Source organism: Lampetra planeri, chromosome 29 (genome assembly GCF_965212315.1).
Source record: "Lampetra planeri chromosome 29, kcLamPlan1.2.h2, whole genome shotgun sequence".
NCBI classification, from domain to species: Eukaryota; Metazoa; Chordata; class Hyperoartia; order Petromyzontiformes; family Petromyzontidae; genus Lampetra; species Lampetra planeri.
Genome location: NC_136135.1, coordinates 12,533,485 through 12,559,435, shown reverse-complemented (window position 1 = coordinate 12,559,435; position 25,951 = coordinate 12,533,485). Strand labels below are relative to the sequence as shown.

General features: G+C 44.7%; 1 protein-coding gene across 9 annotated transcripts in view; it reads right to left on the bottom strand.

The window, feature by feature from the left end:
• Nucleotides 1–18,023, bottom strand: part of DYRK1A (dual specificity tyrosine phosphorylation regulated kinase 1A) — a 50,539-nt gene extending 32,516 nt beyond the window's left edge. For 3 of the 9 annotated variants that reach the window (XM_078608307.1, XM_078608308.1, XM_078608310.1), the window contains exons 1-3: nt 17,692–18,023; nt 16,090–16,156; nt 13,217–13,247 (exon numbers count right to left, since the gene is read on the bottom strand). Coding sequence is in view for 3 of the 9 variants with exons in the window: in XM_078608306.1 (XP_078464432.1) it covers nt 5,405–5,552 (148 nt within the window). In the remaining 6 variants the exon portion in view is untranslated. Of the gene's footprint in view, nt 1–1,300; nt 4,829–5,404; nt 6,533–13,216; nt 13,248–16,089; nt 16,157–16,945; nt 17,111–17,239; nt 17,463–17,691 lie in introns of those variants that run through there. The other 6 variants (XM_078608309.1, XM_078608306.1, XM_078608311.1 and 3 more) reach the window with 6 other exon arrangements.
• Between the last annotated feature and the right edge of the window lie 7,928 nt (nt 18,024–25,951).

Genomic DNA, 25,951 nt, shown 5'->3' with positions numbered 1-25,951 from the left:
TATATTTGTGTGACTCTTTGGTTCTTTCGGTAGTCACGTAGATATAAAATAAATTAAATCACGACGTTTCGGGTGCAACACAAGTGCCCGTCATCAGGTGGAAACAACCCCAGCACTAAACAAATTGCTGAAATGTGAATTATGATTCGTCAATGCTGCAAACACTGGACACTATATTATACAATTAGTCAAATACAGACCTTAATGCAAAAAAATGTAGACACCCCTAGAGCATCCATACAGGCAGCATAGCAACGTGCAATTATCTGAGCTTGACACTACGGGCTACTTACTGCCATAGGCACCGGATAGGGGCATAAACACAACGTCGTATCCGGATGTGATATCAAACAATGATAATAGAATCTGCAATTCATAAGTGCCATTTTTGTGCACTTTCATAATGGACATCAATTTAAATAATTATGCTACCACATTTCACAACGTAACCTATTTGTATACTAAATAGTATATACAGAAAAGTACGAAGCAAACTCTAGGTGTACATTTTCAATGTTGGATATACAACACTTTATCTATATATATAAAAGGAAAATTTGTGAATGTGTATCTGTTCGAAATGTTTAGCATACTTCCCAACATGCAACAAACCTGAAATGTGGCATGTGGGTAGCTTCCAGACTATACACAATGCAAAAATTATAAAAATAGACTTTTGTATTTTGATGGGGGGGGGGGGGCCGCAATAATGGATATATTTTGCACAGCAAGTGAGCGGTGACGTCACATCTGTGATGTCAACCGCAGGCGGTAGCGTCATGCAGTGTGCCTGCTGAAGTCACGCATCCCCCCCGCCACCCTCCGCATAGGCCGAGTATTAATCCAAGACAAGAATCCAAGTCCCGGGGGTAGTAAAGCTAGTTATATATAAAATGAAGTTTCCTAGCAAAGGCTAGTATTGATATACTTCTTGTTTTTAATCAACAGACACTAAACTGAGCAATATTGTGTTACGATTTGTATTCTACCTTGGATTCTGGAAATGTGACATACCTAATTCTCCAGGGATGTACATACAATGTGTGACATGCAATTCGTCATTCCCTGGCTGCACTTCCCTGGGGCTCTGATCACCTGGACTATCCCGAATGTGCCACCTTCCCCAGGCTCTGCTCTCATCTGATTTTCCTGCCTCTCCTTGTCTCCATCTCTGGGGCCGAAATATCTCGTTACTCCTTTCAAACCTGGTCCCTCACAATAGTCCTTGCTCTCCACCATCTCACTGTCAAGTGCACTCATCTCATTACTGGTTTCACTTGTATCCAATGAAAGTATATACCACCAGTGCTTTGGAAAGGAAGCATCACCGATGCTGTTCATCGTTGTTGATACATCGACAGTACAGGCTTCCCACACATCACTCGTGACATGCATTCCTGAAAAACAGCACGCAAGTCGAATCGCCCTGTATGAAGCCCATTTTCCCATAGAAATACACGTTATAAGGGGGGGTTGTGCGCGTTCCTGGAGAAAAATTCCGTATCATTTAATTGTATTATTTTAGCAATGGATTTACTAAATACGTATAAATGTAAAACTTCATGACAAAATGAAGATTAAAAAGATTACTACTTAGAAATATTACTTCAGGAGGACTAACTTCAGAGCTTCTTGAACCCTTCCAAAGGATGCTTTTACGCAGATCTAAGATTTATATGCCCAACCCGTGACATTGGGTGCTGCCATGACATGGTGACGCCAGGATTGAAGTTGGTTAACTTGCGAAATATTTTGTTATTTAAAAAAAAAGTACTTTTGTTTGTTGGGCATGAAACGCATAGTTTAAGTATGAAGTATGCTCCTAAGTGATGAATCGCGTAACTACCTATTCGTGCTATTGGAGCGGGGGGCGTTAAGTGAGGAACGTTTGTAATTAAATTTCACGGTTATATCCATAAAATCATACCATTGAGTAGCCTACACTAGAAAGTGCATGTCAACCTGGTTTGATTTAAATCCCAAATGCGTTGCAAATATGGTGTTTGTTGTGCAACCAAACCAATGTTTTTGTCTCAGTATGGGTGCATGCTAAAGTAAAAAATTAGAACATAACACCATGGTATTGAATTGTAAGGGTCCTAAATCCATATACACATGGTTTCTGTAACATTTGCAATATGCATTTTTCTATGGAAGCATTTTATTTTTGACAGACACGCAGGTGAACGACTTCATTAAAACTGTTCAGAAAAGTGGACTTGGGCAGGAAACGTCATGGTTAGAAGGAATGATGGTCGATGGTCAACAAAGTGATAGGAGTCACAACAAAGACAAAGAACGCATCTGAGATTATATCCACCACAGATGGGAGCTATTATAAGAGTTGCTGTGAAGGTGTTCAATGGATTTTTACACCACAGGAGCTTGAGAGATGGCACAGGCTTGGTTAGCCTTCATCCAGCAGTGGACTGTTGATAACGTTAGCGTTGGAGCTGGATAAGGAGATGACATCACACGGCACAGGACACTGCGTAATGCCACATGTCATGACGATATCAGATGCGCTCGCATGGCGTGACATAATCGCCATCCGAAAAATGAAAATCTGCATTTCTCATGAGTTTTATTCAAACTTTCGATAAATTTGCCTATTGATTAAGTCCCAAATAATGGTAAAACGTTGTAAAGTGTTATAATAACTTCATTTTTTTGTATAGTCTTTGATGATTGGGCTGAGGCCATCAACTTATTCGTTACAGCTGTAATGAGAGCAAGTACAGTAATCTCTCGCTAACCACGGTTTCGGGTATCCACGCATATTACATATACCGTTTTGCCAACCACGGTATAGTTTCGCGTAATCACAGTTTAGTTTTCCGCTACCCGTGATTTCAAATCTCCAGCCGAGTTCAAGCATCCGCCACCAGGGGCACTTCAGGCGCGTGTATCCACGTTGGCCCGCGTACAGTCCTTGTCCGAGCCGTTCAGTGTTGCGCAACAGTCGGCAAAGCGTAGTGCTGTAATTTATACCTCGTGAAAGTGGACTGTAATCACTGTACAATGCCACTCATTTTTGCTCTGAACCATGGCCCCTAAGTGTCGAGCTGGTGGCGAGGGTCAAGGAGAGGTTTGTCTTTAGAGAAACAAGTTCTGAGGGGGACAGCCCCTCAACCCTATAACCCCCCCTCCTCTAACATCATCATCACTAATATTGATAGTGAAGTCCAGATAACGATGACACTATTAATATGAAATGTATTTGTGCTGATGCATTACTGGACATATTTCTCATGTTTATGGAATGCATAGGATAAGTAGTTAGGCTTCGATGAGATTGTTAATAGCGGCCGTGGAAATTAACCCCCTATTTTCCATAAGCCTTTATGTCTAGCCGACCACGGTTTTGCCAAACACGGGGGTTTTCAGGAACCTAACCCCCGCGGTTGGCGAGGGATTGCTGTACTATATACAAATCGTGTGTGAAATGCTTTGTTAGACCTGATAAAAGTGATTTAAAGTGGCTCTAAAAATATACATAGACTGAATACTTAAATGGATGTGCGGAAGGGGCATGAGAAGCTGACATTATTGGGGGTGATTTAAACTGACAAAAAGATGACGAGTTGGTGAAAGCGATTGTCAATGTGCTCGCCCTCCGTACAAGAGCCTTGCCTCGCCACAGAAATGATAAATTGGCAGCATTGGCTCAACGCCACCCAACGAGATCCCACCCCACTCGGTGCTCATGTGTACAGACACACACCTCTATTCTCACCCAGAATGGATTCCCCCACAGGTGTACCAGCTAAGCTTCGTTGTGCATGGGGATAGACACATGTAGGTGACATCATTGACATGCTATGTAACAAAGAGACCACTCCCAGTAGCCATGTAATAATGTATCAATTCATCAATTAAAACGGATCAACATTTGCATCAAACTGTGCGTGTAGATCGATTATTTTCAATTTCTGGAAATTACATGAAAATTAAATGCTGTTACAAAGCGGCTAATGGTACAATTAAAACAATACAAATTACATTTAAAAAAACAAGACACAAAATCGATGAGAATGTAAAAATGAGACCCAAAAATGTATTCTTGAAGTTGCCCACAGGATCAAATCGTAGCAAGTCATGAAATCAATACAAGTTTAATCCCCAGTCAGGGCAGCATGGAAGGTTTGTTTGGCAAGTGGTTATTACCATAAACCCTACCAAAAATGAGCGGTACCAGACTAACGCAAGTTCCAATATATGACCCTACTCCTAACTTTGACCCTTAACGGAAGTTACGTAATGAGAAAAAAACCACTTCAGTATTTTTTTGCTCTGGTAACGTGACTGTGGTGACGTACTAACAACGGGTCACGAGGCACCTTGAGTGTGTCACTACAGTGTCGTCGTTGCAGCGTTACGGCAGTACGCAGCGGTCCCATTCAAGTCTCTTTTCTCATGAACAAAGCCTCAAAGTAAAGCAGCCCAGGGTAGCCAGGTACATGTCTACACAGGCTACGAGCTGCTTACATTTTAGGTTTCAGTTTCCGTCAAACTACGAATTGCAGGACCTACGCATTTTATCTTAATCTTGTCAGAACATCACACCCTAAAAAGTACTCCCCCCTCTTACGTATTCTACTTGAATTCAATGTTGCTGTGTGTCCAAGTCACAAGCTTGTTTTAAAACGTGCCATGTGTATATATAGACAATCAATGGATAACAATATCTATGTCCTTCAATAAAGATCCTACTGCGAGCAGGATAGTGTACTATACACATTTGTTAGACGTTTCCATGGAGAATGAGAAATGTTATGCATGTGACAAATTTCATCCAATCAGACGACCAACCAGGTAGTGCACAGTACTGAAAAGACAACGCATAAGACACAAATCACTGACAGTGGGATATTAAGCAATTCCATTGCTGACAATCAACCTAATACAAACTTGTGCGAATACAAATAGGCACTTTTTATTCTAATACGATTACCTTCCTCCCATCTCTGAACAGAAACACGGAAATAAAAATTAGCCAAATAAAGCAAAATGAAGCATCTCCCAATCCATGACAGCTCAACTAAAACATGAAATTGTGTAGCCAACCCATTCAGTTACCCATTGTAACATTTTCACTAGGAACAAAGGATCGGTTCCATTTCTACCATTAATGCACTTTAAAATGTATTAACTTTTTACCATATTTACATCAGTGAAAATGCTGAAATGCTGCAGAAAATCCACGAGTGGCGAATTACATGTTAATGTTACAACTTGTATATCATTGGACACTAGAATGCTTCAATGTTCATCATTAGCGGCTGACAACACATTAACAGCAATGCAAGCAAAGCATTGGGGGTGCGTGTTAGCAGTGCTGTAACGTGATGTTTGTTTTATAGCAGAGAGTGCGAGCGAGAGGGTTGCTGCCGTGAGCACCTACTATGGCCATGGCTGGGTTTGTTGGGGCGCGCAGGGCAGACGTAGCCCAAGGGGGGCTGCTGCTCCTGGTCCACCCACTCTGTCGTCGTCAGGGCCGCGAGCATCGTGTGCGAAGCCGAAGATGTCAAGGAGCACAACGTGATCACCATGGAAACTAAATCCACAAGTCCAAGGTCGGAATAAGTATTCCTTAGGATGATCTCGTGGTGGATGAGCTTTGCCGATCGAAAATTGTATTCTGGTTCCCTTTTAAAGGTGGTTAAGCGTTCATTCCCACGGTATTCACAGTCGAATATGAATTAACTACAAAAACAGAGAGTGGAGAAAGCGACAAATTGTCCACCTATGCTTTCGGCCCAAAATAGTTATCTTCTTCATTGATAAATACGTTTGTTCTTGACAGAATTAGAGTTCTATGATTCTACTGTGCTTCATTGTGTTGGCATCATTAAGGTCCAACAAAGTTCATGAGCGTCACGTTCGCCGCGGCTTGTAAATCCAACAGCTGGAGTCAAACGTTTCCTTATTCCTTTCCGTGAACTTTATGTCCAAGATGTATTTTGCTTAGTTATAGCAATATAGAACAAAGTAGCACATATAAAAGATGTTGGATAAAACTACAGTTGTCAAAGGCCAATACTGATGTGCTGCGCTGTAAGAACGGTCAGATTTCTAGGTTGTTTTGGCATAAATATATAAATTAACCATTAACTACAATCCTGTAAAATACGTGATTAAGTTTTACAAATAAAGTACCGCACTTGTCTTCAAGTACAGAGCAACCAAATACGTTTGGCAATGGCATTAGTCGCTGAAGCACTGCGAATACTATTCGACAGCGTCTACAAGGTGAGAAACCCTTACGATCGATCAAAGTCCCGTCTTCCGCCACAGCTTCTGCCGAGATCCACTCCTCAAAGCTTGCGATGCCGATTCATTAAAATATCCCAAAGACAAGTTTGCAGGTAGATCTTCCTATCGTAATAATCATCAGACTCCGGGACATCGAAGCCTACGAGATAGCAACAGTCGCTGCTACTCCAAAGCTCGGCGGCGCTGCGATTGGAGGCGCCAGGAGCCCTTCCCGTGCGGCGGCGGCGGCCGCGCCGCTGATTGGCGGGCGGGGCGCGAGCGGCGCGCAGAGTTCCACGATGCCGCCGCTGGCGGCACAGGGGGGGGGGCAGCGCGCCTGGCAATGCGTGGCAATACAAACCTTCTAAATAGAAAAATAATACTACTAAAGTGAATGGAAATAAAACGACCACAATTTTGTTTAGCTTCCTCAAAATACGACAACTCGTATACATGAATAAGAAAACCCAAGCGACGCAGGCAGCCGACTCGATTGGCTCAGCCCAACAGGGACAGGGGGTGCTACTATTATGGGCTTACGGCTACCCTTAAACAAATGCAAATCCAACACTGAGAGCATGACAATATTACTCCACAATCGTAAACGAATACACAAGGAACGCTCGGCAATTCGCAAATTATGTTATTTGCTGCACCCAGACAAATATAAAAATGGTAACCCCCCCATCTATGTCGGCGCGTTGGTATGTTCAAGACATGGCCACGTTGTGCCAGGTCTGTCCATTTATAGCTTGGAGGCTACGTCCCAAACCTGTTCCACTTGTCTATTTAAAGCGCAGACACATGCTCTCCGAGCAATGTGGAAAGTGTCCTTTCCAGGACAGAATACAGCTCACATTTTCTGTATATATCCCAATATCCATGTATTTGATATACATATTACTAAACTGAAAAAACTGCTAAAGGGTGTTAAATGTAAATAGGTTTGCACTAACATCAAAAAATCAAAATTGTCTCACATTCGGCAATTGACAAGACATGGTAAGCTAACCTTAAACCAATACTTGTATATACTGCTTGACAGTCTTTATTTTCTAGTACAGTATATTTATTCTGTATCTTGCATGAAATGTAATTAAATGTGCAAGTAGATTTGACTTTTTATATTTTGTAGACCGTACTGTATACACGTGTACGGCTGTTTTAAATTTATTTAACACGATATTTCCTCAAGTTTTCACTGTTAACTAATTAAACAAATGCAAATGTAAGGCGTGAATTCGTTATCTTACGGAATATTATTCTACGCTAGAAAAAAAGCTGCATATTGTATGTAAATCTTTAAAATCACCCATTACTAAATAAATACACCATTTTAAAGTAAGATCTCTTATTCAATGTTTGAAACTACACGGACATAAAAAAAAGTGCCTTTATGCGTTATACATCACTGCGTATAACACGCGTTAAGACATGCTGTACTGTTACTACATCATTTTAAAAATAAAACGCTGGCATTTCCAGTCTTTGCGTGGAGGCGAGCACCAACGATTATACTGCAGTCGCTATGACTCATCCCCTGCATGAACCTAGCAACAAGCCTCATTTGCATAGCCAATCACAGCGAAAACAAGCAATGATGCGTCTACAAGATGGCCAATCAAAGCTGCCTATGCAAATACCCCCTTGTTGCTATGTGCCCTGGGTGCATTCTCGACGCCGATTGGCCCTTTGAGCGAAAGGGGCTCGCCAATGAATAGGCATTAAACGAAAGGGCTGGGCGACGGCGCGTCTCGACATCGGCCAATGGAGCCGCGCGCGCGGTCATGTGACGACTTTGGATACGGAAGCAGGTAGCAACAGCAGAGTCACGGGATGCCTGCAGCAAACACGTACGGCATGTACTGTATTCATTTCTGCGCGTTTCACAGCCAAACCAGTCTGAACCGGATAGCAGCCACCAAAACGCAGGGGCGGGTGGGGCGGGCGAGCGGGCGGGGCGGGCGGGGCGGGCGAGCGGGCGGGGCGGGCGGAGCGAGCGGGGCGGGCGGGCGGGGCGGGCGGGCGAGCCGGGGGAACGGGGACAGAATTGGCCCCATTACCAAATGTGTCTGGAAACCGCGGATTTGACAGAGTGAGAAATGGCTAAAATATTAAAACGGCTCGCTCCGAATGATTGTTTTTGTAATATTATGACAAAATAACAAATGGGGGAGAAATACAAAAACGGACACGAGAATAAGCATAACGGGCCCCGAACGTTGGTGTAACGTCGTATATTCACTCACATTTTGCCAGTCTGCATGGATGCATAACTCCACTATTACGAGTCGGGATTAAATACGGTAGTAACTGTAAGTGGCGTTTAAATGAGAGCTTTGCTAGGTAATGTCAGCGATCCCGTGCTAAGTGGTGTCAATCATGAGTATGACTCCAATGACCAAACAATACTGAGTGAAAACAGATTTTGTAAGCCGCTACCGTCAAACATTTAACGCAATTTAAAGACCAAATTACTGGCTGTATTTGTTCTAAGTACATTTTGTGCCACAAATTATTGATTAGCAAATCATTCATCCTATTTCCAAAACATCTATAAGAAGTATCAATACAAATCTTGCTAGTGTAGAAAATATACATTTTAATAATCACATAATCATGCGTGTAACATAGCCTGCAAAATATATCTGACAAATGCACATTCTAATGTCCAACCTTTTCATGGAAAAGCTGTCACTCCCTGCGCAAATAAAGATTGCAGTACCGGTACTTTCTCTGCAATGTTTCGTGCCTTCAGCCCAAGACAATTCCTCTCCAGGCCACTAGATGGAGCACTACCATTCTTCCACCACTGGCTGACCTCAATAACTGTGTGGAGGACATCAAGTGTCAACTCTGACAAGTAGTTGCTTTAGCATCTTACGCGCAAGATGCCCTTGAGCCCTCCGAGTAGATACCTTAAAGGCTCATCTTACACTTCGAATTAGTGCAACAACGTGAAAGTCGTTGTGATTTACTGCTTAAATAGGTATTGTATGTTGAACTTCTTTCGCACCGAACGTAGCCAAACGTGCTAATCGGAGGCTGCGATTAGCACGGTTGGCAACGCATTGTCCTTCCTTTCTCATCTTCTGTTTATAGCCTTAAAGCTCGTGGTGGAAATTCCACATTCCTATAGCAGGGGTGATACCCTACACCATTTGTCTTGTCCACAATTTAATATACATTTTGTTAACCCTGGAGGGAAAATGCACCGTCTTAACCCCCAATTAGGATATTTACTCAATGTCTTCTTATTGAGCCGCTTACTTGCTCTACTGCTGTGACACCTGGCAGGTTAATCACAGTATAACACATTCCATGAATAACGGATTAAAGTCCAACAAGAAGTAACATGCTGGAGGAAACCAACCAGGCTATTACGTGCACCACAACGTTAGTGAAGGTAGGGGAACTACAATACATTTACTTTATCACAGTCTGCAGGAACCTCATGGGTAAGTTGACAATGGCACTGTGGGCTGGTGGAGAAATTTAAGGGTCAAAGTAAGATAAAAAACCCATGTAGAGAATAACCAGCCTACAACCTATTTGGTGAAACTGTGAAAAAACACTTGTAAATTTTTTGAATTCCGGAGAAATGTATCACCAAGCAGTTTCCAAGACATAGGGATGGGGAAGATGTCAGATGGTTTTCCTCAAAACCTGCAGCAAAAACAAGCAGACTCAAACCCCAATCGCTTTGTGGCAATAATGTTTTTAATTTGATTTTTAGAATCCCTAACTGAAATAATAAACAGTGAATTGTATTCCCACACGTGATTGAGTTCGTCAGAAGATACCCTGCACTAAAATGTTTCCTCAATAACACCTAATAAACAACCACAAACGACCAGTATCAACTACAGCTCTCATGAGAAAGATACTTTTACGGATTTCATGCGTGACTACCGATGGGAATTTATATTCACCCACGAAACACGACAAAGATCCCCCGTATAGCCTTAACAGACTGTTGGGGCAAGTGCCGTTCGCGAGCACCTATGAAGGCTGGCACAGCACACGAGGGGGTGGGTGGTGAACACCACGCCCAGCCGCCTTTGTCTCCCTAGTGGCGATATTTACACAACCGCACCAGGTATTCATTTTAGGCCGAGTCGACCTAGCGGAGGACCAGGACCGGTTCCGATAATCGTCACTGGTGTTGGCCATGAGCGGGAATCGAACTCGGGTTCATAGCACAGCGTGCTAACCGCTACACTACTACCGTGTGTGAAAGTCCACACACACACAAAAATTAAATATTAAGCTTTTGGTAATCACAGCACCAACATGGTCTACATTTAAAAATGTATGTTACATAACGGCACAGTAATTATCGGTAACATTTGTAAACCTACAACCCTTTATTAATGTACTGCTGAATTAAGGACTCCCCACACTGTGTAAGTTGCAATGGCTGCTTGACCATACGACACCATACTGGCCAGTGCGGTTCAGATATCACTCAATGCCAATGTTTACACTACCCAAAAGCACATGGACCCACCTAATCTGGGAGGTAAACCAGATCGACCAGGAAAGCACACCTCCAATCTACACTGTCATCAACCAAAGGAGGCTGTGCACAGGAAGTACATCACAGTCGTGTGTGATGTCACTGGGGGCAAAACATTTTTGTCCTTCCAGTGGCTGCCCAAACAACCCACCCTCCCTTGCCCGACGCCTGTGCTAGCGTACCACGCCTCACTATTCTGCAAAAAGATGCAGCCCTCCGAGACAGCCACCCAGACAGCCGTGGGCGTGGTGGGATGGCCAAGTAGGTAGACGCCCCACCCCGGTGATCCCCATGACCCTTCTGGACAATGAGGGGTCATGCAAACACAGCTACAGAGTCTGCACACCTTTTACGAGTGTATTTTTGTGCCGAGAGATTACATTATGGGTGCATTGTAAATGTAAGCTGCTGTTGGTATGCAGGAGGCAATCAAATTTCCCACAGAAACCCCAGTCATATGAGGCTATAACAATTGAAACTCACAGATTGACTCAATCTAACTTAACTTTTTTTTATGCTACTTTAGCTATTGAGAACTGAAGCAATGAAACGAAGGTACAACAAAAAAATAATGTGTTGTAATCTGAATTGAATATGATGGACGCTTGTGTTGCGCCCGAAACGTGATTTATTTGATTTTATACCTACGTGACTTTACCGAAAGAACCAAAGAGTATGGATTCCTGCAGTCACGAAAGCTTCAAATCAAGAATGAACTGATTTTTTTGCGGAAGATTTCATTTATTTTTATAAAAAAAATATATACCACTCAGCTACTTGCTCGTCGTAATGGCAATGTGCCACTTTATGAGTTTCAGAATATAGAGGGATAAAACTCCACGTGACCACGGGGAAAACATGCAAACTCCAAATATACAGACGTCAGGGTCGGGATCGAACCCACAACCTCATGTATACTAGGCGAGGGAGATAACAAGCACCTTGTAACTGGAGCAGCACAGACTCCAGGTACAGACATTGACAGCTCCCCTGGGGTTTCAGCATGGACAGCTCAAGTTTACCAATGTGTTTGGAGGAACGTGATTTTTCTGATTTTAAATCGGACAATCTTCTGCAAGTGAGTATTATTTAATACCATGTAACCGAAGTCACCAGGACAGTAAAATTATGCAATAAGTATAACCAGGTTCAAAACGGTCCCTGAGGAAAGTGGCAGAAAATACCCCTTTTTATTTTTATGTAACATACAGTAATTGGTTATATAATTCAGGTGTACTGCAGGACGCCACTAGAGAGCGTGATGGTGTAGTTTTAGCATTTAAATCTAAGCCTTTTATTATTATAGATACAAGATTTTGTCAGACGGCCCAGGATGAAAAGAACGCCTACCTTTAAGCAGCAACGAGCGTGTTAAAAATATGTAAGTTTTAGCTTTGTCTTCAGTGTGTGCGCAAGATATGACAGTATAGATATAAAAACGTCCATGTTGGGTAACTGAGTGGGTCACAGCACATACATGTCAACCCATACGGTTTACCCGTATTCTTGTACAGGGAAATTGAGTTCAGGTCCATGCGGCATACAGTAGTTTCAATACAGGCAAAAATATATATATATTTTGTCTATTTGTTTGTGTTTCTCCCTTGTGATGGGACTTTGGAGGATGAACGTTGAGATTTTTAAGGGCACGGGGTGACAAAGTCTGAATTGGTCTGGAATAGGGTAGGCACTGATAAGGGGTTGACAGGTATGATATGATAGCATGATCGACAGAACTGGCAGTGATTGAACCAGGTTCTCATGTGTAATGATCCTGATGGTCACAGCCAGGTAAGCAATGTGAAATTTTACCATCACGTTGATTGCCATACAATGAACACCCTTTGCTGCCCGAGTGTGACTTTAACAGTAATTATGTTCAATAATCCTACTGGGCAGTTTTTTTTTATACTGTTACCTGAGAGAGGAGGTACAGAAATTAAATTTCTTGACAATTGCCAGTTGGACCATCGGAACACAACTGAAAGCTTACGAAATGTATATATTTTTCACTTAGGTCACACATTGTTATTTTATATTTACATATATCGCTGACAAAAAGCATTACATTTTAGTTTTGTTGAATATATTGAAATATTGAAGATGATTGTTTGAAATAAATCCCTACCATTCTAAACTACAAGCAATTACTCACCTTTTACCAAACCCGTTCAGAAAATACACGTTTAAAACATACCATTTTGCAGATTGGCAAAAATATGAATGATATTAATTAATTGTTCTGTTAAAACAGTTGGCAAACAAATATATCTACGTGTCTGATACCAAGTGCTACATAATACAAATGCAACCCACTTGTACACCTGTAATTTTGCGATGCAAATTCCCACTACACAACATTCTTATATTCTTTGGTTGTGAACTGTGAATTAAAAAAACACCTCTGATTAAGTGTTGCAATAGAAAATTTTAAGAACTTACCATTTCCCAGGAGTTTGAAAGTTACAAACACCTGGAAAGGCAGAACATTTCTGTTAGAATCCAAACAAATCAGTTGTTTTACTTACCCATAGCAACATGCACATAAAGTTAAGAATAAAACAAGAACTCACGTGGACAGATTAATAAATATAATTAACATTTTATTTAAAATCTAAATTTCGAAATGGGACTGCACCAAATATCCAATAAAAATAAGCATATGCTGGACTTTTGTACCCAATATTCGGTTCTGGCCAAATAGTTACCAGGTGTCTCCAAGTATAAAGCAGGATGAATGGTCAAGCCATAACTCATAATTGTACATGAGAAGGAAGCCACCTACCTCTAGCATATCCCTGAATAATCAGCTTTACTGTATTTTACTTTTAAAAGTACCTTACTAACTATGGAAGGCTTGTTGCACTTTACACGTGCACAAGAATATGCTCTATACCTTGGGATCAAAGAGCAACCCCTAACCTGCGTGCAATGGAACATCCATAATGACAGCAAGCACTTGACATGTAAAGATCCATCGACTTCCATTCACCTGTGCATTCATAAATCGATTATTTTATATTCATACAAGTGGTTTACAAACCCTATGGTCCGTTGGAGTCTACATGTATTACAAAGGCGTTTAAAAAAAATCACGAATTGAATTAGGACCCTGTGAGTGGTAAACGATGTCTCGTTGGAGGGTCTCGACATCTTTTGCTGCAACAACTCACACATGCAATCACAAAAGCACACAACTATACAAGCTAAAAAACCGCCATTCGCCACTAGGTGGCGGTAACGTCACCGCGGCGCCTGTGCCAGGCTATGTGCACTTTAAGGCCACATGAAGTGTCGAACACCCGCTGGCAGGTCATTAAGCACACGCAGGTGCCATGGGTTGACTGAAATGACTGGCAGATGCACCACACTCGCACACATACAATATCACAAATACAATTATTTAATGTATATGTTGTTGGTACTTAATTAAGGCTTGCATTAGCGTGGTAACGTTATCAGGGACTGTATGATGGCACATATTAGACAGTATAAAGATCCTTTCCTTGAGATTAGTTCTGTTTAAGAGCAATATTTTGATTTTGAATACATACCCACTATTCATACGAGGGCTTCATTGCAATAAGTACAACTACTAAAGACTACAAACTGGGTCACATGACTTGAATGGACCATTAGCATACATAGATGATGCAGTCAATTAGGCAGCATGGGCTTAAATCCGATTCCAGTGACTGGTGTTAAACTGTAAACTAATGTTTTCCTTAAATTAATAATTTTTTTGACTTTGACAAATTCAGCAAGGATTTTAGGCCAGCATTTCTGCGAGATTGAGGTTTGGCGATTGAGACCATGTTACACAAAGTTCAATGATTCAGTAGGTTAGATGACGGTATATTCTGTTTAATGTCAACTTTAAATGTTCATGGCTTGTTTGAGTTTGTTGTCCATTATACTGGAGTATCTCTTCTACATCCAGTCATGAAATCTGTCTGCTGAATAGGCTACTTTGGGACTACGTTGGCGGCAGCAAAGGGCAGGACCACGACTACGTTCCCCACCTTTAACCTTTCACAGCTGGCTAGCTTGGTGAAGTATGGTCTTATATTTCCCATGACCTGCAGGCTATGGATAGGCCATCACAGTGCAGTCGATTAACAAGAAGGGTGTAAATGATACATGCATGGGGGAATGCATCCTTTGTATTTTACCCTAAAATTTGCAGATGAAACTGATGACGGATAAGAAAACTTTCTATTGCAGGTTTAGATATTTCTGAGAAAATGACATGGCTATGAACTATGACAAGTAAAAGTGGCCGATGATGCTCGGTCTCGAGGGGCCTCTCTGGCAAGACAAGGGACACCAATGATTTCCTTTGTGTCTGCGCCCATGAGACACTCGCAGCTTTAACTACTTATCTCAAATCAATGAAAACGTTGATCTGTAATGGGTAAAACTGCTCGAAGGATTTTTTTAATAATTAAAATGAACAATATAATTTCCACATTGTAGTCATACATATAAACCCAGGTTATTTCCAGGAGCACTGCATATTAATGTCTGTGGTAAGTGGACCGCTACTATTTTAAATGATTGTCCCAATGTTCTACTCACTCAGCAACAGTGATTCTGGCAGGTTGTGTGATAACTTCCTGTAAAATGACTGCCACTTAAGCAAAATTAAGACTAAATATTACTTTTATTATGTAACAAAAATATGATTAATTTCGTTACCAGATACAGTTGCTACTCTGACCTCACCTAAATTTCCTGCTCTGTTGTTTTATAAAGTCTCACTGCTCATGGAAATACGTGGGCCTACACAGACCCAGCCGACAAATGGACACTTTTTATGATTGACAAATGGAGACTGCATCAATCTGCCACGCAATCAAGTAAAATATCGTTAATACTGATATGGCGTATGCGATGATTTAGGCTCACCACTGAGCACAAATGACACATACATAACGAATGAGTCCAAAAGTTGCTTCACCTTACCCAAGTGTGGACCAGTGGCCAAATAGACAAAAATACTTCACGTTATATTATTACATTATATTTCGTTAAGTGACAAGTTAAGGATATATTTTATACAACCATAAACTGGAAATGGTCTAAATTTAGTCTTCATGGAAATAGCATGGTTTGGTTAAGCGGATATACTGGGGTGCACCAACCCTGAATAAGTGGTTCCTGCACTGTGCTATGAACCAGGCTATCCAACGAGTCTGGCCTGGGTCAATTGACTTAACGGGGTACCGAGGGTTAAACATCAGAAATGGGGAGTTCAAAGGCGCCGGGCAATTACCCCCAGATATTCAAGTGAATGTTTAAAATGTAGCACTCACTGGACTTATATTGATTTCTGTAGAATCACTGGTGGGCAGTGCAGATCAATCACCATCGTCCCAAATGCTGTTGGGAGACACACAGAATGCAGTCACAACCTGTACATGCACGCTCCGTATTTGAACGTTTTACTTGATAATGAAAGATGTCTTACACCCTGTGCTGTAGTATTTAGCGTCGCAATACATTTTCTTGAATCGACTAATTGCACAGTATCGCCAAACACACACAGTGGCATTCCCATTGGCCATTACAATACCGACTCGCTTCCTCTCTTCATTAGCGCTTACACACACCGCGGTGCTGATGAGGTCAACGCATACCTCGCATTATGCGCTGGAGGTTTTAATAATCGCAGCACCACAAGGGCGGCAGAAGCCGCGCGACTCACTGAGCCGTGCCGCCCCGCCCCCCGCCCAGAGCCGCGCGGGGCGGACACACGAGGCGAACACGTGGACTCACCCAACATCAACACAACCACGGACTCCCTCCACACACGCACTCAGTGAGACAGAGCCACACTTGCAGCTGCACTCAACACCACACTCAGTTGAGCAACACACGCAGTTCCACACAAGGTACATAAATACACGCCGCCGGTAACACAGCACTGCACTAAAATGCACAGCAGCACCACACTCAGCAATACATTCTCAGTAATGTGCACAGCACCGACACTCAGCAACACATACGGCACAGTACAGTACTCAGAAACACGGCATCTCCGTAACACAACACCGCACTCAATCAGCAACGAGGCGGCGCTTGGACAGTAACATACACTTGGTAAGACTTCCTCAGAAACAAACGCGGCACAAGACAGGAACACACTGAACAACATACACACCGCCAGACCTTCCGCTAACGCCGACGATGAGCAGACAACACAGAAGAGGCGTCTCCCCGCAGAGCCACGGACAGCTTTGCACCCAACGCCTTCTCGAATGCAACACATTAACGCCGCAATGTCTCTGGATACCGCCTCCCGAGCGAGGAGTCCAAAATGGTGGAGGAGGATCACTCCCCTGCAGCACCACAGCCACGAGTTAGCGCTAAGGAAGCAATCGCGCTGCAGTCGCGGAATACAGCGGAGCCCCGTGGTGGCCCCACGGCGCCGCTCGTCGCGCCGCGTCTCACTCGGATACTCGCCAGGAAGGAGAAGCAGTGACCCGCGATCGGGGAAGAGCACTTGTAGGGGTCAGGACGCAGCGCCGAGTCGCGAGCGACTCGTGCAGCTCAACCGGGGACGGGGAGAGAAGGGGATGGAGTCACGGACCCGGAGATGGAGCCGGGCACCCAGGAGTCGCACACGCCGCGGCTCCGTTCTCAGAGCCCGTAACCCCGAGGACCACGTACACTCGGGTCGGCGTTGGGCCCCGACGGCGCCGCGACGCCCAACGCGGACAGAGGCCGGGGTTCGCGTAGAGTTCACGGCATTAACATGCGGTCCGACCCTCCCTCCTCCATCATCATCATCCGCCCCCCGCGCTCCAGCCCCACGCCCACAGCGCGACCAAACTTGAGCACGACAAGCTCCACGCAGCACCGTGGAGCCGCGGCGAGCCGGCGACGCGTCTCGTCGCGCCGGGACTCGGTCTCACCTCGTCCTCGTTCGCGTCCCCCACGATCCTCTCCCCGCGCCCCCGGGGCCGCGCACACAAAATGGCGCGGAGCCGAGCCCGGCGCTAAACCGCGCTCCGTGCCGCGCCTCCTGCCGAGTCCATGCGCCCGGCGGCGCGATGCCACCGTACACGGCGCCCACGTAGAGGCTCTCCCTTGGCGCCGCGACCGCGGCGGCGGAGCCCGTGGCGCGGAGATCCCCGAGGAAAGCGACGGCCAGGGCGGGAAACAGCGCCACAAAATGGCGGACGGGGAGCGAACACGGGACCGGGACGAGAGGCGTCGCCACGGCAACCGTCACTCACGCGGGACCCGGATGTTCCCGCCCCCCACGAGGACCCGGATATTCACGCCCGCTCGCACAGAACCCGGATGTTTTCGCCCCGCCCCTGATTTAAAAAAGAAAAAAAATCCTGGCGGTTGCCGCCCCCTCCTCCGTCAAAAGGCCCGGATGGAGGTGGTCGCGGTTTGCACGCTGAGCTATTACGAACTTCGTGAGCCGATTTAGATTCCCGCTCACGGCCAACAGCAGTGATGATTATTATCTGAACCGTTCCCGGACCTCCTGTCGGGTCGAATCAGCCTCAAATGAGTACCTGGTGCGGTGCGTAAAAACAATCGCCACTAGGGAAACAAAGGCGGCCGGGCGTGGTACTGGCCACCCCACCCCCTCGTGTGCCGTGGCGGCCTTCAGAGGTGCCTGCGCTAACAGCACTTGCCCCGAAAGTCTATTAAGGCTATACTGGGGGGGACCTTTGTCTTGGTGGCGATGCACCCCCCGCCCCAGCCAAGTGTTCATCAGGGCCCCGGATGCTCGCGCACCTCCGGTGCCGCGCTCGCGCTGCGGCCGTCGACGTCACCGCGTCCGCCCCGCCCGTGCTCGCCTCCATGGGAAACCCCGCGGCGCCGCGTGACGTGGAGCGGTGGGCCACCCCTGTCAGCTCGTCGTGTGGATGAAACTGCTGGGCTTTTACCAAAGCATGTCAAGGTTTATATTTAATTAGACGATTGAAAACTACCGCATTTTTTATTCAGAAACACCCCCACCAGGAGATCCAAACCGACAAAGGAACAACAAATAGGACTGCTAAAGTATTGTTAACAAGTTGACGCGCGTCGTCAATTGAGCAAGGTTATTTGAACGAGCTCGGAGGACGATGTTGCGCTGCAGCCGATCTGTTGCTGTAAAATTGCGAGTCGCGTGGAACGGCATTCGCAAAAAAACACTAATATAAGCGTTAAGAAAGACGATGGGAGGGAATGAGCGCAAGTGAGATGACCTGCTAACATGCTGACCCCCGACTCCGACTGGACATCTCTGAAAAAGAGCTTTATCACTCATCGGATTTCACCACGATTATTCTGATTCTGACCACAGTGCTGGTTGAGTTCATAGTCGTTGAATGGAATGGGTGAATGGGTTAAGCAGGTTGAGTGAGTTGTGACCTACATTGCGGCGGTTCAAGTGTACAGTGGTATGCGTGTTGAGCTTCGTTCGCACCGTACGTAGCGAACCGCCTTCCACATGGAAGGATTAATCAACGAGTGAAGCTCACGGGAAGATCATCCACGGTCGTAGAAGAGTAATAGGGCGGCGTAATGCCGACTTCATTATTGAAGAACAATGGACATGGAAGAGAACTACTGGGCGCCACGGTGGCTAGGAGATGTTAACTACCTCGCCTGGTGCACAGGAGGTCGTGGGTTCCATCCCGACCCTGACGCCTGATGCTACGGTGTATTTGGAGTTTGCGGTGTCTCTTTCACTCTCCCTATGGTCACGTCGATTTTTCTCCGGGTCGTCCGGTTTTTTCCCTCCACATTTAGAAACATGCGTTTGGCTATGTGTGGCCAGGTCGCTTCTGAAAAATAGCTACATAGATCAGTGGGCCTTAACCGGTAAAATAAAAAAAGGTTAGTATTGTTAATGTTATTCAGTACTTTCATATAGGTACTGTACTGTCGTTTGAAAATCAACCAAATACATTTTTGCTCACGCCTTAGTCTTCAACTTGAGAATTCAAGTTAATTTATTAGGTATAGCCCTGTGAGCCATTCGGCTCTTGAATCGGGTGCAACCGCAACAAACAAAAAACATGAAGAAGAAAACATCTGAAAGTGACTATGTGCAAACAGAAAATCCAGGAATAAACAGCAAAAAATATTCCAGAAATAGCACCGTACACCAACGCTGTGTGCACAAATCCCAGTGGGATGCAAGTCAAACAACAACAACCACAAGACAACTTAGATTAAGGCCATCAGTCTAACTCCGTACTACAACAAACAAACATGGCCAAACCAAAAAACTTTCGAAATCACCAAAATAAAGCCATAAAGGCAATGTAACAGTGATCATAAGAACTTTGACCGAATTTTCACAATAAAGGACAAACAACATGTACCACCAAACCCTGCAGCCATAGCTGGCTGCATGAGTCACTCCACAACAGCAGAATTGTATCACACTATATAACACAATTTTTGTTCCTGGGTAGTAAGTGTTATTTCTTAATTGCTTATGCCTAAAAAGTATAGAAAATGGCTATTATTCCCCACAAACTTTGCTTTTGTGACCAGGACAGTGCTATTTTGAAATTTCCATATTTTCAATGAGAAAACGCGCGAATTTGTGTCTTTTCGTTTACATAAAATCAGAAAAAAACATAAATCAAAATTAGCATATATTTATACTGAAGTAATACAAAAATGACTAAAAATGTTTTTTTAAGTGAGTAGTTTTTCGAGATTTACGATTATACTGTAAATCACTTTCACGAATCAGCCCCCAAATGTAGTCTCCCATCATCTTCTTGGTTCTTTCGGTAAAGTCACGTAGAATGGAAAGCTTTAAATCGAAATTTAGTCTCCCATCATTAAGTTGTTATAATGTCCTTGGTCGCGGTGCTCATCTTGCTCCTCCGAGTACGCTTCCATGTTCTCCTTCAATGTATCAAGATGAGCATCAAGGATATGGACTTTGAGGGACATCCTACAGCCCATTGTGCCGTAGTTCTTCACCAGTCGCAACCAGCTCCACATAGTTTTCGACCTTGTGATTGCCCAGGAAGCCACGAAACACTGCAACAAAGCTGTTCCAAGCCTATTTCTCCTTACTAGTGAACTTGGGGAATTCATTTCACTCCAGGATCTTCTTTATCTGTGGTCTGACGAAGATACCGGCTTTGACCTTTGCCTCAGACAGCTTAGGGAAGAAGTCTTGAAGGTACTTGAAGGCTGCCGACTCCTTTATCTACAGCTCTGACAAATTGTTTCATAAGGCACAATTCATGTGCTGGTGGCATCAGCACCTTCCGGGGGTCCACCAGTGGCTCTCACTTGACATTGTTCCTCCCCACAGAGAACTCGGTCCGCTGTGGCCAGTCCCGCCTGTGGTAGTGCGCCTTAGTGTCCCTGCTGTCCCAAAGGCAAAGATAGGGAAACATGGTAAAACCGCCTTGGAGACCCATCAGGAATCTCACCATTTTGAAGTCCTCCCAGCCGTACTCATCATACTTCAAGACGTCCAGCAAGGTCTTGATGCTGTTGTAATCCTCTTTGAGGTGTACCGAGGGAGCCAAGGGAAGAGATGGATACTTGTTACCATTATGGAGCAGCATGGCTTTGAGGCTCCTGGATGAGCTGTCAATGAAGAGGCGTCACCTATTCTGGTTACAGGCGATTCTGATTGCCTCAAACAGACTGGTCACATTGTGGCAAAAGCAGAGCCCATCTTGATGGGTGAAGAAGACGCTTCCTCTGATCTGCGACTTGCACACTTTCATCCAACAAGTTCCACTGCTTGAGCCTAGACGTCAAAAGCTCAGCATTGGACTTGGTGAGACCAAGATCTCTGATCAAGTCTTTGAGGTATTTTTGGTTGGGGTAGTATGGGTTTCTCTCCTCAGCTCCACCTCTGAAATTGTCATCTGGATGTCTTCCTCGCTCTCTGACTTGCTGCTCTCTTCTAAAGACGGTTGCTCTCTCTCCGGAGGAGTGAGTACAGGGAGCTCATGGCAGTGTGGCACCGGGGCGATGGATGAAGGTCTGGATACGTGATAGCAGGTGCATTCTTGCCAGTCCGATGTTTGGAAGGGTCCACCATGCAGAAGTAGCAGTTGCTTGAGTGGTCAGTGGGTTCCCACCAAATTCTTGGGATAGCGAACTTAATGGCTCTCTTTTCCCCTCTGTACCATCCTACAAAAATACATTTATTTCACTCATGACTAATGTGTAGGAGATTCTTGCAACATTTTTCATATATGATATATTTTTTCAATAACATTTAAAATTTGTAAAACATTTTTAAGTTGTAAAAACTTTTGCAATTTTAAATGTTTTAATACATTTCATAACATAAAATTCCGAGCAACAATTGTACATCTTACCTTCCAGAGTTTTTTGCATTGCTTTCAGGTGAAATGAGGTGCCCAGAGTTTGTCTTGATCCCTGACAGGCATGCCGAAATATTCCTTGTAGGCCTCACACATCTTAGCAGATGCTTCCACAGAGTACTTTTTCGCTCTTCTCTTGATAAATTGGCCGCAGACAAAGCAAAAGGCGTCTTCCGGATTCTAGCAGCCTCTTGATGCCATCTCAGAAAAATACAGATATGTATCCACTTAGGCAGCTGGAACCAAACTGAACTGGTGGGCTTAAGGCCCCTGTATTTATACTTCTTCTTGTTCGTCCATCAAAGTTGATGACCATGGCACGTTTGTCATTTTGTTGGGTTTTGATGAGTGCGCAGATGGCTGAAGAGGCCAATCCGAGCCCGGAATTCTCTGTGGCACACTGGACAGGTCAGGGAGGATGTAGAGCTCTGAGGTGCAGCCACACGTCCTTTCTTGGTAGATTTGCGCTGCTGCCTCTTCAAGATAGCACAGGAGCTTCTCCTACTCTCACAGAGGACTGCACCGTCCTGTACTTTTCTTCTCCAGGCAGGTCGGTCCTGTGCTAGGGATTCCCAGCTTTTCAGGTCGAATCCAAAGCTCTTCAAGGAAGCTTTAAGGGTGTCCTTGTAGCGCTTTTTGGGGCCACCTTGTGCTCGCTTGCCATTCTTCAGCTCGCCAAAGAAGACTTGTTTTGGAAGTCTCGCGTAGGGCATTCTGGTCACGTGGCCAGTCCATCTAAGCTGTTCCTTCGCAAGCAAGGTGTAGATGCTGGGGATATTTGCCTTGCTGAGGACTTCCGTGTCAGGGATTCTGTCTTGCCACTTGATCCTCAGCAGTTTCCTCAGACAGCTCAAGTGGAGATGATTCAATTTCTTGGCATGGCGCTGGTAAACTGTCCAGGCTTCGCACCCATACAGAAGAGTTGGTAAGACAACAGCCCGGTAGACCTTCAGTTTTGTCTCCTGCTTGATGCCACTCCTTTCCCATACCGAGTCACGTAGACGTCCAAAGGCTGCACTGGCCTTGATAATCCTGATGTTAACTTCATCTATGTGCACAGCGCGAGACAGTATACTACCAAGGTAAATAAACTTGTCAACGGCTGAAAGCTTTTGCCTATTCACAAAGATGGTTCGCTCAGTGTAGGGTTTCCCAGGAGCAGGTTGGTATAGGACTTCAGTCTTCTTTGTGCTGATTGTTAGGCCGAAGTTGTTGCAAGCTGAGGAGAGGTGGTCCATACTGTCCTGTAGATCTTTATTTGAGCCAGCAGCCAAAGCACAGTCATCAGCAAACAAAAGTTCTCGAACAGTGACTTCCTCCACTCTAGTTTTGGCTTGCATCCTCCGCAGATTGAATAGCCCACCGTCAAAACGGTAGATGAAGTTAATCCCAGTGTTGTGATTCTGGAATGAGTCTTGCAGCATGGCAGAAAACACCATGCTGAAGAGCGTTGGCGCTTAAACGCAGCCTTGCTTCACCCCGTTTATATATATTACTGGAAAGTTCTAGAATGTTCTAGAAGTTATTCCAAATTTTTTCTTAAAACTTTCGTGACTGTAGGAATTCATATTCTTTGGTTCAAAGTAATATATATAAACTAAATTTTACGTCTGTCTGTTTGTGTGTGTACACACGCTTGCGAGGGATTTGGCTCTCAAACGGTGGTGTTAACGTGTAAAATAATTTCCAGGTACCATGCCGTAAGCCCCGCGGTTGGCAAGCGCTATTCCTTTTTCACGTCCGTCACCTTTAAATTAGTTTCGTGCGATTTGTATTTATTTAATAATTTTATACGGCGCGCTCGGCCATACCAACTCACGCACTTTCGGTGGGGGGGACAGACCATGCCAAGTCACACGCGTTCGGTGGGGGTGAGGGAGAAATTGACTTTTGCCTTAAGGGCCGTTCATAAATGACGTCACGCGATTTTGGACGATTTTTGACCACCTCCCTCGTCACACAGCGACACAAAATTCAGACCCCCCCTCAAAAGCTCTGCCCTCACCCCCCCAAAACCATAAAACATGCTTCAAATCGCTTTAAACTATTGTCATTGTAGTGCGTATTTAATGTGGCGCTGCATTCTGATGTTGTAGGAGAAAACATTTATTTAAAAAAGTCTTTAATTAAGTAGAATGTGTTGTCTATGTTTATTTAAAGTTGTGCATTTTGATGTGACGTCACATTTCTTAACCCCCCCTCGTCACACATCGTCACAAATGTCTGACTCCCCCTCCAGGTGTGTGACGTCATTAGGGATGGCCCCTTAAAAATGCTATACAAATACACAACGCTGAGGCTAATTCTTCAGTGTGATATTCTCTTCTCCCCACCTCCCCACCCTAATGCGTGCAGTTACTGCTATTAAGTCCGTAGCTATTATTTGTATAGCGCTTAGATAGTATTGTAGCGCGGCCGGGGGGATGGTGGGGATGGGTAGCGGCCCAGCCCCCAGCCTGCCGGCTGGGCAATCTAGGCAAGACCGGGGGCTTTGCACGGGACTAGGCCTCACCACGCCACTGTCAGGTTCGTGGTTTGTGATATACAGTCCATATATACCGCTATAGAGTCAGCATGTACTACTGTTGTGATAGCAGGTACCACCACTGTCAGTATGCACTGCTGTAATCATAGCAGGTTACACCACAGTATGCACTGCTGTTGTGAAAGCATGTACCACCATAGTATGCACTGCTTTTATCATAGCAGGCACCACCACAGTCAGTATGCACTGCTGTAATCATAGCAGGTACCACCACAATATGTACTGCTGTAATCATAGCAGGTACCACCACATTCAGTATCCACTGCTGCAGTTAAACCATGTGCCACCAAAGAATGCATGTTTGTTATCATAGCAGGTACCACCACAGTCAGTATGCACATTTGTGATAGCAGGCACCACCACAGTATGCACTGCTGTAGTGAAAGCACGTACCATCACAGTCAGTATGCACTGCTGTAATCATAGCAGGTTACACCACAGTATGCACTGCTGTAATCATAGCAGGTTACACCACAGTATGCACTGCTGTTGTGAAAGCATGTACCACCACAGTATGCACTGCTTTTATCATAGCAGGCACCACCACAGTCAGTATGCACTGCTGTATTCAAAGCCGGTATCACCACAGTATGCACTGCTGTTATTATAGCAGGTACCACCACAGTCAGTATGCACTGCTGTCGTGAAAGCACGTACCACCACAGTCAGTATGCACTGCTGTACTGATAGCAGGGCCCACCACAGTATGCACTGCTGTAATAATAGCAAGTACCACCAAAGTCCGTATGCACTGCTGTCGTGAAAGCAGGTACCACCACAGTCGGTATGCACTGCTGTCGTGAAAGCACGTACAACCAGTCGGTATGCACTGCTGTGGTGATACCAGGTACCACCACAGTCAGTATGCACTGCTGTAGTGATACCAGGAACCACCAGTCGGTTTGCACTGCTGTAGTTAAAGCAGGTACCACCACAGTCAGTGTGCACTGCTGTAGTGAAAGCAGGTACCACCACAGTCGGTATGCACTTCTGTCGTGATAACAGTGCATACCGTCGATGTGTGTGCGCGCATAAGTCGATGTGTGTGTGTTAGTCAATGTGTGTGCGTGGTGTGCGTGTGTAGACAACTACTTTTTTTTATTAAGTTACTTATTTTCACAATAATAATGCGTGTGTCTAAGTCCATGTGTGCGTGTGGGTCGATGTGCGTGTCTGCGGCGATGTGTGTCTGTAAGTCGATGTGTCTGTGTGTGTGAGTCAATGTGTGTGTGTGTGAGTCGATGTGTCTGTGTGTGTGAGTCGATATGTGTGTGTGTGTCAGTCGATGTGCGTGTATGCTGG